This window comes from Salvia splendens, chromosome 11 (genome assembly GCF_004379255.2).
Source record: "Salvia splendens isolate huo1 chromosome 11, SspV2, whole genome shotgun sequence".
NCBI lineage: Eukaryota > Viridiplantae > Streptophyta > Magnoliopsida > Lamiales > Lamiaceae > Salvia > Salvia splendens.
In genome coordinates, this window is record NC_056042.1 from 13,788,666 (window position 1) to 13,805,164 (window position 16,499).

The window sequence follows — 16,499 nt, forward strand, 5'->3', positions numbered from 1 at the left end:
CATTAACCCATAACACTTTGTCAAAATAATTTTCCAAATATAATTAAATAATTTAATACATTTATTTATATTAATATAAAATATATTATACATTCAGTAAAAAATACATTAATAGTTAGTAGTAACTATTAATATTACGATTATATATGTATCAAAAGTTCAGTGTATTACTAACTATTAATATTACGATTTAATCAAAACTTTTATTTCAACTAATTATTTCAAAATTTGCAATTTCATAGCGTAAATTCTTATTGGATCATGACTTGTAAAAAAACAAATACATAGTATATGATTAGCCCAGCCCATCAATATATTATACTACTAATTGAATTTTAAACCTAATTTTATCTTCCCCTGCGCCGCAATCTTCTTCTTCTTCTTCTCTATTCTTCTTTCTCTATTTTTTCGTTCCCTTCTCTGGTTCTTTCTGCATCTCAAAATTTTCTGCCCAAGCTCTTCAACCATCAACAATCCTCCATAAACTAGGTAAGCCCTTGCTTCCATTCGAAAATACAAAAGCACGAGGGAGCCAAGTGCAATTTCCAGGAACTTCAAAAGGTGGAATGCAGTAGCTACATTCCGGTTTCATCTTTGGAGTGATACTGTTCAAAAACGCCAAAAAAGGACGATTTGAGATGCGTTTTGGAGTATGATTGGAGGTGTTTTTCACTGCAAAGATGCGTTTTACCGCATCGTTGGAGATGCCCTCAGTCGGCATCGCCGCTGCAACCCTTCCTCCGGCGTCCTCCTCCTTTCTCTCTCACTCTTTTTCGGAGCTCTCTCCTTCCTCCGTCACGCCTCCCTTCCTCGCGGCGCTGCTCTGCTCTGCTTCCTCCCTCCATCACGCCGTCCACCCGGCTTCCCTGCCGCTCGTTTCACGCCTCCGCTACCTTGCTGCTGCCGTTCCCGGTAAAGATCGGATCTTCGAAGTGGCGGCTCACTTTCTCGTAGCCAGTCGCCGCCATTGCCCCGCCTCCATCAGCCTTGCCGCCTTCGTCACCCATCGTCGGAGCTGTCGCCGGCTTCCAAGATTCATGCTACTCTGCAATCAAAAATAAAATTTTCAGTAAATCAATCAATAATAATGCATATTCAATTAAAGGTGTGTGTGTATGTATAGGTGTTTTATCTTGCTTGAGAAGCTAGTGTTTCATTAGACTAATTTTTTGTCCAATAATATCTGCTTCTTTTCTGTCCAATGTGGCCATTTTTTAAATGACCAAAAGGGTAAACCAAATAGCTTTGAATTTCCCCGCCAAAAAGGGCAAATAAGTCCCTTCATTAAACTGACACTTTAGATTAGTATAGATTATATGCCCAAACATCAAATTAATTCTTCTGGCCCAACACAAACTAATTTAAAAGGCAAAGGCCCAATACTAATTAAAGTAAAAGAAAAAGGCCCAAAGCCTAACATACTCCCACCAATTCCATCGGTCTCCCTCATCTCTCATTCCCATCTCAAAATTAAATCCCCAAATCCAGAAACCCTAGATCGGAAAGGGAACACAGCGGCGCCCCTCCTCCTCTCCCGTCTACCACCTTTTCTCATCACTTTCTCTGCCGTTCCGCCAGTGCCGACGGCTCTCCCATTATTTCTTATCGGAGTCGCCGGTGGAGAAAGGCATCGCCTTTTCCCCCACCGCGTCGCATCAATGGTCAAACACCGTCACTCGCGGCAGCGTGTACCCCTTTCTCCTCCTCCGGCGTCGTTCAGCTCCTCTGTCGGCGGGTAGGATGCGTAGGTAGCGGCCTCGGCGCTGTTAGCGCTCCGCCCCTCGTCGCCGCCTCACCGGTTTCGAAGACGGCTCCAGCTCACCCTTCGCCGTGGTCGGCTACCCGTAGCACAAGCGGGATTTGCTACTGCCCCGTGGAGTCCGCGCGCGTCCCTTGCCGTTGTCGGCTATTCGTCGGGGCAGCCCTTCGGTCTCAAAAGATAAGCTCTCCGTTTTACCCCACTTTGATTGATATTCTTAGATTTTTAGAGGTTTGAGCATGAGATAGATTTGCATTAGAAGTTAGGTTTAGAGTTGTGGTTTACAAGATGGCTGTGGGGGTTCGTTCTACACAAATTGGAGGGCTTGCATAGACATGAAGTTTCCCATGATGTGCATACTATTTGCTACTGATTTTTGGTGTAAAGGTAGTAGCTTGTGGTTCTAGCTCTATTATTTCTACATGATGACATGAAATAAAACATCTAGACTTGGTGGAGCAAGAGTTACCTGTTGGGGAGTTATGAAAAGGTGTGAAAGAGCTCCCCCTCTGCTGCCTAGTTCTCGGTTCTCAAAGATTAGAAGTATGCTGATTTTTTTTTGATGTGGTGGAAGTGTGTTCAAGGTGGTGTTGAGGGGGTTTTATAGGCTGATCTTGGTGTACTTTGGTGTCATTAAAGAGGGGCTGATCTTCTTTGTTTTCATGCCATAGCATATCTCCCTTTTCATGATTTTTGCAGCACTTTTCATTCAAATGTTTTGGTGTTATTTGGTGGTACTTGATACTTGGCATTTAAATCTTTTGTTTGATCTTGCATAGTGTACAAGGAGAGTGTAGTGGCTGCCTTGAGGGAGAGGTGTTGCAGCCTTTGACTTGCTCCCTTAGGTATGTTCTTGGTCTACTATACTAAAGAGGAGTTGTCCCATTTCTTTAAATAGAAGCCCCATTAAACATTCTTGTTCCTTAGTAGTTTAAAAGGCTTGTCTTGATTTGTAGGTGGGGTGGAGACTTGGCTGTCATTGCTGCTGCTCTGGATGGCCTGGGCTCACTGCCCTCGGCCGTCAGCTCCTTCGGGCCCGGCCCGTGGAGGGTGCGGTCTCGGGCCTAGGGAGGAGTGCCCAACGCACATTTTTATTTTATTTTATTTTATTTATCCTAGAAATTCATCTCGTCGATTCGTGTATAAGAAATTTTGTAATTAGATGGTAGCTTATTATGTATGTAAAAGTTATTCGAACATTTTTAGTCCGAACGAACCTTCTGTTCCTTGTCGATGTTTGTACTCTTTTTCCTAATTATATTAAAGTCGCCTTGGTTGTCCGATTCTTGCGTACGTCTTTAGTTTTGCGAACTAACAACATTAAACATTTATGAACGGTAATGAATTTAATTTTAAAACATGAGTCTAAGTGAGCTTCACTAGTTCGACATTAAATATTGACTGAAAAAGATAATGAAGAGACGGGTATTACACTTTGCCTTGTAACTTTAACTATTTTGTTTTGAGTTGTTGCTTCCATGTAACAGGTTCTTCATTTGTGCCCAACTTTTTAACAATTGTAAGACAAAATACGCGACTTGCCGCTTGAAGGAAAAGATTAAGACTAATTCTCCACTGAACTTAAAAACTTTCGAAATTTAAATACCTTTTTGTTTTGGGGTGTCAGCTGACTCAAACGTCAAATGTTGTTACTTCCATTATTCTATCTATTGTTCTCACCCGTCCTTAACTTTTTCGCTCAACCCCATCGATACTTCTGGTGACAGTGTCTAGCACCGGTGCTTCAAACATATAGCAAATCAAATTACTTACATTTTTCACTTGCATGCACTATTTGCATAACTGTAAATGGGTACAAACTTAGTCGTACATTAATCTTGTGTGCTAACCGCAATTAAAAATTAATAAATTATAATTGGGGATCATTGAATTAACTTTTTTTTAGTTATTAAACCAATGTGATGGACTCAGTGATTATTCCATGCACTAATTTGTAGGTATCTCAAATTCTTAGACCAATGGCCCAAGAATGTAAAGTTGATAATTTTAATTAAACCAATTAATCGGGTTGATTTTGGTTACTAAATTATGTGCTTGTGTAAGTGGTTACAAAGGTTAATTTGTTTCAAAATCAACCCTTTATATATACTTTGTACCTAAGTAATTTTTAATTTAATTTGTTTAATTATTTTATCCCACATAACATTTTCTATTTAAATTAACGTCATAAATTATTTACACATCCTTATTTGTTCCACATAAATTTTTAGTATTCATCTTTGGCATTTTAAGTTTTAAAATTTCTTTAGTTCAATTAATTCCATAATCTATTGGTGTAAGGGTTTAACCTTTGTCACTTAAACAAATGACTCATTATGTAAAAGGATGGAAATGCTAGTGAACTGTGATGGCTGAATCTGAAATAATATAGTAAGTACTACTTAGTTAGATCAATTGGTGTATGAATCGAATCAATAATGGTGCTGCTGTTACGGACAGCGAAATTTTTTTGATGGGAGGCGATATAGTGAAGGCGACGGGAATTTAAATAAAAAAGATTAAGTGGCATTTTCACTATTACTATTATGTGATATAATAAATACTTGAACAGATTGAATTAAACCACAAATTATGAAAAATATAAAGTTTAGTGATTATTTTGAAATAAATCAAACTTTAATAACCAATTTAATACAATTACTATAATTTGGTAATCATTTATAAAATTAACCCCAATTAACCACAATTAAAGATTGAGTTTGAGTGCATAGCACAGCTGAATGCACGGTGCTACCTAAATAATAAGTACCATTCGAGTCTCATTCGAAGTGACACATTTTTTTTCCCGGATGTTCCACTCATATTAACACATTTCTAAAAATGAAGACATTACTCTTTTTACTTTTTCTTTCTCTTACTTTGTTCCCTCTATTTAACTCACAAAATAATATTACTACATAAAATCTCGTATTCACATAGAATTTAGAACGACGGATGGATCACTGCTCTAACTCACACGCAACATCCAATGTCCCGAAATTAATGATTTAAACAACAAACTAATATCTTTTAGAGAAGGATAACAAACAATATTATTTTGCTTCTCATATTTTCGCTTCTAATGTTGTACATGTCTCTATACAAGAAGAGAAATGCAAGACAAAAAGTTGTCCATTCTTAGCAAAGTTCTGTCGAAAACCAAAAAAAAAAACACATCATTTCCGAATTAGTACAACTTTTTAAATATGTGCCAAATTAAGTTACTTTACCATATTTTTATTTAGGTGCCAAATTTTTTGGCAACTATGCTTCGCACCTGTTAACACAATCACAGTCAGTTATATTCCATACTATATGACTTTAAGACAACTTTTTGAGGTTCTTAGATTTTCACTTAGCTTATTCCCAATATATCTCACAGTTACTTCGGTCACATCATATTTTAGCATTAATTATAAGAGTACGATTTAATGTTAGTAAGATTATATACAGTTCACCTTAATTAAAATTTATTGAAAATTTAAAATGATATACCTCAATTATGAATCAATTAACCTTAATAAAAATCTATTAATTTAAAATTTTTAAATAAAATATAAATTAAATTAAATCCCACTTGTAAATCGTAATTATTAATTTTAAAATTAAGCTAAAATACAAGAATTTGAAATTGTGGAAAAATGATTTAAAACTAAACAATATGTGAGATGTATATTTGCAGTACTTCATGAAAATGGAACAATTATAGATAGACGTATAGAATCCATGTTACTCGCACTTTTCTATTTCAGCACGTCCCAAACTACTTACACTATTTATATTTTAAGTAAGAATTTAAGCGGTTATAATCAATGTCGAACTAATTTCTAGTGTCAAACTGTCCAACCCGTCATTCTTAGTTTGTTTTAGATCATTTTATAAAATCCGGATTTGAAAAATACGGATGACATTGTTAGATCATTTCAGGCCATGCTTACTATCATGACCTAAAACCAGACTAAGAATGACCTCCGTATTGTCTTAAAATGACCTTCGTATTGTGTTTCTGTGTTCTACAATAAGATTGAGTTTTGCATATATCACAACTCAAAATTAGGGTATTTAATTAATATATTAGATTTGATTAAGTATTCAATTATTAAGTGATCTCTCATTGCACTTAGAATACTAATTTAATTAAACTAAAAAATGAATCACAAATTAACGACCTAGAAGAAAGGTGCGAGTAATATGGGACGAAGGGAGTATGATCCAACATTATATCAAATTTATATAAGGAATATTTTGAAGAATATAAAAAATATTTCATACCTTTTAGAGGCGGATTAATAAAAAAATAATTAACACTTTTCAGGGACGGGGAATAGTATTTTTTGTGTTTAATTTTTGTAACTTTTTCGATATTAGTATTATTGCATTTTCCATGGGCTACTTTTTTTTTCAATTAATGTAAGTTTAAATTCCAATTACTTCAATGATTAAAAATGAGACTGACTATATTGCAAGTGTTGGGGTTGAAATGATAAAAACTGACGAGACAACTGAAAAATGGGATTATATCATTATAATTAAATTTCTTAGAACATATTATAAATGCCCTTATAATGATGTCAAATTCAGTTGTACAGCATCCAACTTTCACATTTGGCACATTTAGCACCACGATCACACATGTGAATTTATTCAACAATATATCAGCGTTTATTATTATGTTATCGAGATACATTATTCACAATTTGGAAGAGATAACTCAATGCTCAACTTGTTCCAAAATTATAGTAACCTTCATCTTTGCTACGGTAAGTATTAATATAGCATCTATTGTAATTAAAATGAACAAATTTAATTGAAAAATGAGAATCAACAAATCCTTATTAATAAACCCTCACTTCAAAATCTAATCAAATATAATTGTGTGGAACGGCCGCACCCACGTTTTTGCGTCAAGAAATTGATCATCTATTAATTGAAAAAGATAAAAAAAATACAGCAAGAAGTGTATATTGAAACGATTGTAAATGAAGTACTAGTAAAAACCGTTCATATGGTGGGTGGTCAAAATTGAAATTAAAGACAAAGAAACAATAGGATGATGAAATGAAACAGAAATATGCATCTTTAATTGGGATAACTAACTAAAGTTGCGATTGATGGTATGTGGTAATAACTAATCAACACATGCTCTTGCTCAACAAAGTTGGCACAAACCAGAGTTGTATAATTACACCCTTTTTAATTTAATTTTAATACTCCATCTGTCTTAACTAAGTTGAGTCACTTCTTTTTTGCACCCGTTTTGAATAAATAGTCAAAGTGAATATATTATAATGTAAAAACAAGAATAATATAGAGAAGAGTCTTATCTACATTATTCTCGCATTTACTTTATTTTATATCCACTTTAACTATTTTTTATAATTTTTTCAAAACGAGTATAAAAAAGAGGTGACTTAACTTAGTTGGGACAGATGGAGTATAATAATTTACTTATATATGTATGTAATTCTCACTATTTAAACACTCAATTCAAAAGATTATACACCAGCAACAACATTAATGGACTATGCTATAGTATTATTAATACATGTAATATCCATCCCATCACTTAATGAAATGAGTCATGTGGCATTGAAATGGAGATTCTATTCTCTCCCATGTACATAACTTTAATCTTGTAGTAAAAGAGAATAGCAGAGGTGTATTGCACTCATAATCCACCACCAGTAAGATTGTGGAAATGAGATAGATATATTCAAGAATCAGCACAATTAAAGCTTTGATTTCACGTAACGTGCTTGTAGTGGATTCAAACTAAGACATATGATATGTACACAAACAAACTCCTCTCCTGCTATTATAAATAGACTCACACACATGTATCATGAGATGAGTAGAGTTGAGATGGATAGTAAATTAGTGAGAGAGCTAAGAGCATATTTGGGTGCAATACTTTTGCAGTTTGGGTATGCAGGCTTAGGTATAATAGCAAAGTTAGCTCTGAATAAGGGAATGAGTAATTACACATTTGCTATCTACAGAAACCTGGTGGCCGCCGCCGCGGTAGCCCCCTTCGCCTTTGCCTTGGAAAGGTTGGAATTTGTTGCCAAGTTTGTGTTTGTATTTGTGTGATTTTTTTTTATTTTAAATAAACTCCTATAGAAAGGAGGAAATTACAACTGATGTGCTCGAACTCGGCACCTCTGTCTAAGCTCATTGCCGCTAGGACAAAGGCTTTGGACTTGTATTTGTGTGAAGAAGTTGATAGTTAATTTGTTGTTTGTAAACAGGAAAACCAGGCCAAGAATGACACTCTCCATTTTCATCAAAATATTCCTCCTTGCTCTATTGGAGTAAGTGTAACTAACTACTCTTTGTTAGTCTTAATTTCTACAAACCAACCTAACATGTTGAAAGTGTAGGCCTGTGATAGATCAAAACTTGTACTACATTGGGCTGAAGAGCACAACGGCGACATTTGCAGCCGCGATGTGGAACACGGTTCCTGCCCTCACCTTTCTGTTTGCCTGGCTCTTCAGGCTCGAAACCGTCAACTTAAGAAAACTGCACAGCCAGGCAAAGGTTGTGGGAACTGTAGTAACTCTAGGGGGAGCAATGATAATGACTTTGGTAAAAGGCTCTGTTATAGAATTGCCATGGACCAAAGCAAACTCCAACTCCAACTCTCTTGCTCAAGACATACACCCCCACCAATTTATCATGGGAGCTATTATGATTGGAGCTGGTTGTATTTGTGGCTCCCTTTTCTACATTCTACAGGTATGTATGTATGATTAGTTGATAACTTTCTTAAATTGATAACTGACAACAACCTACTATTTAGTTGACATACGCTACGTCTTCTATTTTTCTTCTGTTATTTTACTTGGTATTTTCAATATTTCCTCTATTATAGGCGATCACGTTGAAGTCGTACCCAGCAGCGATTTCCCTCACCGGCCTCATATGCATGCTCGGAGCATTGCAAGGGACCGTCCTGACTCTCGTGGTTGAGAGGGGCAACGCTCACATCTGGTCGATCGGATGGGACACCTCGCTTTTAGCTTCTGTTTACGGCGTAAGAACAAGCATTTGTTTTGTGATGGACTATCTTCAAATTATATCTTCATTTTTTCACAATGCAGGGACTAATCTGTTCTGGAGTTGCCTACTATGTATCAGGAGTCATCATGAAGGAGAAAGGCCCTGTTTTCGTTACTTCCTTCAATCCTCTTAACATGGTGATTGTTGCAGGCATGAGTTCTTTCATTCTGTCGGAGCAGCTCAACGTTGGCAAGTACGTATTCCAATTTTCCTAGGGTTTGTACCACTGGGATGGCTGCTAACGGGTTTGGATCCCTGTTGTGCTCAAAGCCACGCCAGGGCTGTTCCATACACGCCATTTTTATATATTAATTTTTTTAATATTATATTTTATAAATAAAATATGTGTGTATTTGAGCACAACATCCCCTGCTCTGGCTTTGAACACATGGGATCCAAACCCGGATGCTAACAAAGGATGCTCAAATTGTAGGGTAGCAGGGGCCACGGTGATCGTGATTGGGCTCTACCTAGTTATATGGGGGAAGACTCGCGATCACAGCGTATCCACGTACCCTCAATCGGAACTTATCCACCAATCGCCACAGAATCAAACCTCCAATGCACATGCTTCCAAGGCAACCTCCGGCGATAGTGTTGTTTAAGAGGAACAATTTTCGTCATAAAGTATAAGAAAACAAATAATCGAGGCTTAATCAATCGTTTATGCAAAACCGCAACAGTTAGATTTTCTCTAAGAGCAGAGTTGAGACATTGTTATCTAAATTGATCAATAGAAATGTCTAAGCAATCAAAATATTAGAATACTATTGCTATCACAGCGCAAGTACTTGTTGCTATAGTTCAATCTAGAAAGAGATGTGGTTCAAAAATGTAAAATGGGAACTTACAAGATCTCCCATGAAAACAAGATTTGTGTTGCAGTATCTATACAAAAAAGTTTTGAAGAAATTTAGAAGAATGCCATTTTAATTAAAAAAGTACTTGTTTATTGAAATAATTTTTTATTAACGTACCATGAATTGAAAAGTCAAAAAATATAATATGAAAGGTCAAAAACAATTAGTATAAGATATAAGTGAGACATTTATTATTAATTTAATTAATAACAAGTGATTTTGGCATACTAAAAGTTTCAGACGCGAAGAATATGAACAGTCTACCAATCTTCTACTTCATCCCAGTTCCACAATAATAGAGAATAGTGTAGAGAACTATCTTACTTTACTCTTTCTCTACCTTAATCATTTATTATCATTTTTTCGAAACGAGTGCTCAAAATTAAATGTATTTATTACTGTGGAACGGATGAAGTATAAATTTTGCACAAATTTGATTTGAGAGGCAAACAAAATTGTAGCATTATACAGTGGTATTATTTGAATGAGAATACACAAATTATACAATCAAGTAATCGATGTACATAAACACCACAAAATTGTAGCATTATACAGTGGTATTATTTGAATGAGAACAAACACATTATACAATCAAGTAATCGATGTACATAAGACCACAAACAATTGCTATACCAATTTGTTCAAAGCTCAAAAAAAGTGTTATTTTTACACCACGTCCTGGGCAGGAGCTGAACAGAAACCATTTGAATGAACAATTGTTATTTCTTTATCCAAGCAATGAATATGAAGTAAATGGTTAAAGAGTATCTCCAATATACACTAAAACCTAAAATGCAGTAGGCAATCTAAAACTAAAGAAATATTTACTTCTTTACCCTTCCAAAATCAAAGTAATGAGGGCATTTTGGGCATTCAGTACAGAAAACTCTATCCATTAATATAAATAAATAAAAAATTGATTCATATCTACACTTATTTCTGCTATCCTAAACAACCGAAATGGATGACACATATGTGAGCTCTACAGAAATAAATCAAGTCAGATCCCAAATCGTGTAACCTGAAAGTCGTGTTACTTAACTGATTTATATTTTGTGTTTGCATGATGAACATTGAACAATAATTTCAGGCATTTTAAGAGGCTCAACTATTCTTGATTGATCAGGCAAACCAAAGTATTTACGTTAGAGAAGGGAAGTTTTTTACTATATGATGGATTGGGTGGCTGTGGCTATCTCGTTTATAATTATAGGTCTTCTCAGGTTTACCACTTTATTGAAATGTGCATTCAACTTTACATGAATAAGAAGGAAATACTCCGTTGATTATATGGTCACAAAATGCAAAAACTGAACCATATTGTAATTTTAATCACACTAATTGCTTTCTTCCAACTACTTTACTCACTATATTTCTCCATAGGTTCAAATTTATCTTATTCACTAGTTATTTTGCTTCCTTCCAGTATGACAAAGATTTGAAAAGGGAAACCCTAAACCCAGATAAAACAGGCTGAGCTGATGCATAAGACAGGGAGACTAGGACCTTGGTCGTCAAGTGACTCTGAGTTTCCTTAATTTAGCCACATTATATAATTAGCTTATTATACATGCATTTGTTTCTAAACAACAAATGTTATTGGTTTGATTGATAATCGAGTCTTGCTCTCAAACTTGAGCAGTTCACAACCAACAATGGATTAGTAGAAGCGTTTTTTTTCAGCTTTTACTAATGGTGTTGGGCCAGATATCGTACAACTTCAACTTCTCAGACTTTTTGATACACACAATTGGGTTCGAGAGTTACTCTGGATCGCCATTTTGATACCCAAATGGACTTCTTGGTGAGCTGCCGAGCAAACATGATTTCGCCTTTGAATGAACTAACAAATTCATATGAGTACCAAGAATTTTAGATGCAAAGCAAACCCCGACTTTGTTGTTGCAAGGCGCGCGAGGTCCTTATTTCTTTAACTACACTTATACATTAATAGTTTATTCTATTTATCTCTCAATTTTCTTGTCCATACGTAATATACATCAACAAGATACAATTCTAAAATTTATTACGAAAAAATTTGTCATAGACTACTGTTTATGTCTCCTCCCGAACATTGGATACTTGCTAAAAGTAATTAGTTGAAGAATAGAAATTTAGCTAGCATCTCCTTGATAGTCCCTTCGGATTAAGAGGCTCTACATCTTCCTCATTATTCCTTATAGGCGAATTTTGCCTACAGCCTCCATTTCTAGTGACCCACGCCATGTTGGTACCTAGAAAACAAGTTGCAAAAGACTAATTAAGGACAAGTCCATTTTGTTAGTAACATAAACACCAGAGAATTTAGGCTAAAGAACAACGAAGATAACCCAACGACTACTTTTAGTGAAACAATGACCTAATGGCTCCAAAAAACTTGCAACATAAGAACTATTAAAACATACCTTAACATTCAATATAACCCCAACAATAAATCGAAATGCAACCACAATGGATTTTGATAAATTTTCAAAGATGAAGATGGGTACTCTCAAATAGAGTCTTCGTTCTTGCAAAATGATTCAAAGCTGATATGAAATGAGCTCTAGCAAGGACGCCACTGGCGTTTCGCCGAGTTCGTAGAGGAACGAAGCCGGCAACTCGTTAGTGTCGTTCTTCAAAACGCCGTACGCAGCTGGCGACTGGCTGGTAAGGTATACAAAATTGTCGTGCACACCTGGTGAGTCGCTGTCTTCGTTAAGTAACGAAGCTGGTGACCCGGCCGCGTTAACTCAACGGAGTAATTGGCCAAAACTGTGCAAAACCCCCGCACGGGCGTTTGTCCTTCCTCAATTTTCCCGTGCCGCGCGTTCTCTCTAGAGTCACCCGCTGTTTAATATGCAGCTTTCGTAAAACGGCCAGAACTCTCTCCACCGGACTCCGGTTAAGGCATACAAGATACTCTCGCAAAGCTCTTTCGAAGAAAAAGAAACTGGTTGCCTTCTTAGAGCATTTGGACGGCATCTCAATATCCCGATTACTGATTGAAATCAGATGCCTTTGATGCACATCATCCTCCAATTCTTGGAAATGATTTGTCCTCAAATCTGAGCCTTCTCTTTCAGAATATCCTCGGGATGCCATTGAGCTTTATTGGATCCTCAGCGTGTCTTCTCTCTCATTCCTGGACCTCATTCGACCCACGGCTCACGTCGAAGGTCATATCACTCCCTCTCTCTCTCTCTCTCTCTCTCTCTCTCTCAAAATCCCGAACTGCAACATCAATATTCTCTCATTCTCTTCTCTGTCATCCATTCCGACCACTGTCAGCATCTCCAATCGTTCTCGGCTCCGGCGTCAATTCATCACCGGTGGCCGCACACTGCACTCCGTCCTTAATTCGCGACTCACCTAGTTGCTGTTGGCTGTTGGTTCTGTTTGAGATTTGTCGAGCAACCAGGCAGTGTCGTCGTCGTCCCTGCTACTCGTTATCTCTCTCGCAATTTCTTACTTCCTCTGTCTAATTCTCTCTCAAAATTAGACATCAACGTCTCTCTCTCTCCGCTCTGCGCCTAAAATTCGAAAATCTCAAACCGTTTCAATTTCTCACCAGTGCATGTCGTTTCCTCAACTCGCCACCGTTCCTGATTCTCGGCAGTCACAGCGCTGCCGTCATCCATCCCAGAAGTCTCTCTGTCAACATCTAAGTCCCGTGGGATCACCGTTGTTTATTGTGCCTCGGCTGAGGGCTGGAGGAAGTATTTGGTTATGTTGTATTTATGTTTTCACTCTTAGTTTGTTTGTTTTCTATTTTTGCAAGTCATTTTATATAATAGGAGTATTTCATTTCTCTTAATTTAGTAATTTTATTAGCATTTAATTTTAATTTAATTTTATATAATTTTTATGTGCATAATATATTAAATTAATTATAAATTACTACTATTTATTTATTAAGAATATGTGATGTGGAAAATATTTTATAATATTGGGTTGGTGTTATAAGTGGGAGTAAAATTTATATTCCTACGTCCCTGAAAAGTATAAACTATTTCTTTATTAGTCCGTGTTTGAAAAGTCTGAATTTTTTAATTTTGGAATAGTTAAACAATACATTATCCTTAAATATAGTTTTATTTACAACTTATACCATTATACCACAATACTAATGTTGTAGAGCCCACTCTCCACTAACATTATTTACACTACCATTTATCTCTCCCTCTCTCACTTTACCAATCATACATTAAACTCGTGCCGAACCAAATGTTTATAATTTTCAGGGAACGAGGGAGTATTAAGTTGAGGGTTGTGTATGTGGATGAGTGAAAAATGAATATTTTATTAAAATGTTGATTGAGGTAGGCTTGAGTGAGGGTTATGGATCTGGTAGCCTTAAATGGATTTTTTTTAATCGGCACGAGATTTAAAAGTTGTTAGATATTTAATTGGAGAGAATAAAGATGAGTACAAATATTAAATGGAGAGACAAACACAATTAAATATTTTGATTAGAGAGAGTAAAGATGAGTATTAAGTATTAAATGGAAATACAAACACATTGAATATTTTAATTGGAGAGAAAAAAAGATTGAGTGTATTAATTGAAAAGAGAAAATTACTTTATTTTTTTCAAAAATAAAAATGTGACATCTTATTCGAAACAAGAATGAAAGTGTGTTATCTTAGTTGGACAAAAATTCTAAAAAGAACCAATTATTGTTCAATATCGGCTATTAGTTAGAATTTTTTATAAATTACAAAAGACAGAAACACACGGCATGCAGACGCGTCTTTAAGGCCATCCACAACGCTGTTCCTATACCGTTCCTATACCGTTCCTTAAACCACTATTTGAGGGGCCCACTGTACTTTTTTACTCCATTCCTTAACTAAGGAACGGAACCTGCAACCCTCCGTTCCTTAACCGTTCCTTAAATTACTGTTCATTCAATTTCATTTTTTTTTATTTCCAACCCAATTCAATTTAAATAAACACACTTTATTAAAAAACAAACACACTTTATTAAAAAACACACAACATTAAAAAAAATTTAAACTTTTAGAAAAATAAAAAGCACACAATTAAAATCCTAAAAAAATAAAAAGCACACAATTAAAATCCTAAAAAAAATAAAAGTACACAATTTTAATAATTTCATCCGCCAAAATTTGCCCAAATGTGCTAAATTAGATCCTGTTGGAGTTGGGTGTGGGCACTAGAGTCGCGTGTTCTTGCACGAATAGATAACCGTTCTTGTATAGACGGATGCGCTCCACTTCGAGGCGGACTACTTGCGGTTGAGCTTCCGGGGGATTCGTCGTCGAACCAATTTCCCGCCTCAGGTCCTTCGTCTTGGACAATCATGTTGTGCAAGATTGTGCACGTATACATGATGTCGACCATGTTTTCCATGAACCACGTACGAGACGGGGCTTTGATGATGTTGAAGCGCGCTTGGAGAACCCCGAACGCCCTCTCCACATCCTTGCGAGCAGCCTCCTGCTTCTGCGCAAAAAGAGTCTGCTTTGGGTTCGCAGACCCACTGCACGTCTTCACGAAGGTAGGCCACTTCGGGTAGATGCCATCGGCGAGATAGTACCCCATTTTATAAAGCCGGTTGTTGGCGACGAAGTTGATGGCCGACGCTTTACCATCCAAAACTTCGGTCAATAGGTCGGACTGGTGGAGCACGTTTACGTCGTTGTTCGACCCGGGGACCCCGAAGTACGCGTGCCAGATCCAAAGGCGGTAGTCGGCAACGGCCTCAAGTATAATGGTTGGGTGGGTGCCTTTGTGGCCGCTCGTGTAGGACCCCCCTTCCACGCCACCGGGCAATTCTTCCATTGCCAGTGCATGCAATCGACACTGCCGAGCATCCCGGGGAATCCGTGCACTGTTTCGTGAAGGTCGAGCAGGAACTGACAATCAGTCGTGCTTGGCCTCCGGAGAAATTCGTCGGTGAAGGCTGCCCGGACGCCTTTGCAGAATTTGAGCAAGCACATTCGCCCAGTGCTGTCTCCGATGTGGAGGTATTCGTCGAACATGTCGGCCGTTTGTCCAGTCGCAAGCTGGCGGATTGCTGCAGTACATTTCTGCAGCGTCGTGTGGCTGGGACGGCCGACCGCGTCGTACCCTTCCTGGAAGAACTCTTCCCGGGCTGCCAAAGTATTCGCGATGTGGAGAAATAAAGGTTTCCCCATGCGGAAACGGCGACGGAAGTACGTATCTCCCCAAACCGGGTTATCGCAGAAGTAGTCGCGTACTAACCTTGCAGCGGCTTCCTCCCGGTTACGATGGATGTACGTACGGGAGCGTCGTTGGGGCGGCGCGGCTTCTTCGGCCTCCCGTCGTCGATCTTCTTCAAGTGATTGTTGCAATATTTGACGCATTTGTTCAAAAGGATCCATTAGTTTGATTAAATTTGGGAGAAGGAAAGCAGAGTTGATTTGAGATGAAAATTGGGGTGGAAATAGAGAGGAATAGATGTGTGTTTGTGATTGAAATGAGTATGAAATAGGAGTATTTATAGAGTAAATAAATAAAAAAAAAATAAAAAAAAAATACAAAACGGATATAAAAAAACGGTCACATTACCGTTGCAAATTTTTTTTTATTATTAAATTCGATTTTTTTTTAAAAAAAATTAAATTATTGCGTCACCGGGACGAAGCCCACTCGCGGGGCAGCGAGTGGGCTTCACGCGTCGAATGGGAGGCCACCACGTCGCCTCGGCGAGTGGCGGAACGTTTCGTTCCGCGTTCCTCCGGAACGGAACGAGGCACGGCATAGGAACGGCATGGGCACGGAATGACGACGGAACGAAGCCTGCAACGCGTGCCGCCGCGGAACCGTTCCTCCGGAACGGCATAGGAAC

General features: G+C 37.4%; 1 protein-coding gene and 2 long non-coding RNA genes across 3 annotated transcripts; 2 read left to right on the plus strand and 1 right to left on the minus strand.

Annotated features, from left to right (window-relative positions):
- Positions 1-220: 220 nt before the first annotated feature.
- On the minus strand, positions 221-1,118 carry LOC121755139. Its single transcript, XR_006040643.1, has 2 exons — positions 692-1,118; positions 221-605 (listed from the first exon to the last, which is right to left on the minus strand). It is a non-coding gene; the product is annotated as an uncharacterized LOC121755139 (long non-coding RNA).
- A 101-nt stretch (positions 1,119-1,219) lies between these two features.
- On the plus strand, positions 1,220-3,042 carry LOC121756062. The gene is made up of 2 exons (XR_006040889.1): positions 1,220-2,604; positions 2,716-3,042. It is a non-coding gene; the product is annotated as an uncharacterized LOC121756062 (long non-coding RNA).
- A 4,579-nt stretch (positions 3,043-7,621) lies between these two features.
- LOC121753817 (WAT1-related protein At2g39510-like) lies at positions 7,622-9,733 on the plus strand. The gene is made up of 6 exons (XM_042149077.1): positions 7,622-7,809; positions 8,008-8,070; positions 8,140-8,497; positions 8,634-8,795; positions 8,863-9,014; positions 9,255-9,733. Exons 1-6 carry the CDS (start codon positions 7,622-7,624, stop codon positions 9,424-9,426), a joined length of 1,095 nt encoding a protein of 364 aa, XP_042005011.1. The 3' UTR covers positions 9,427-9,733.
- The last annotated feature ends 6,766 nt before the right edge of the window (positions 9,734-16,499 follow it).

Coding starts and splice junctions, on each gene's coding strand:
- LOC121753817 (XM_042149077.1), top strand. CDS start 7,622: ATGGATAGTAAATTAGTGAGAGAGCTAAGAGCATATTTGGGTGCAATA. Junction 8,498..8,633: donor CCCTTTTCTACATTCTACAG/GTATGTATGTAT, acceptor CCTCTATTATAG/GCGATCACGTTGAAGTCGTA. Junction 9,015..9,254: donor GAGCAGCTCAACGTTGGCAA/GTACGTATTCCA, acceptor CTCAAATTGTAG/GGTAGCAGGGGCCACGGTGA.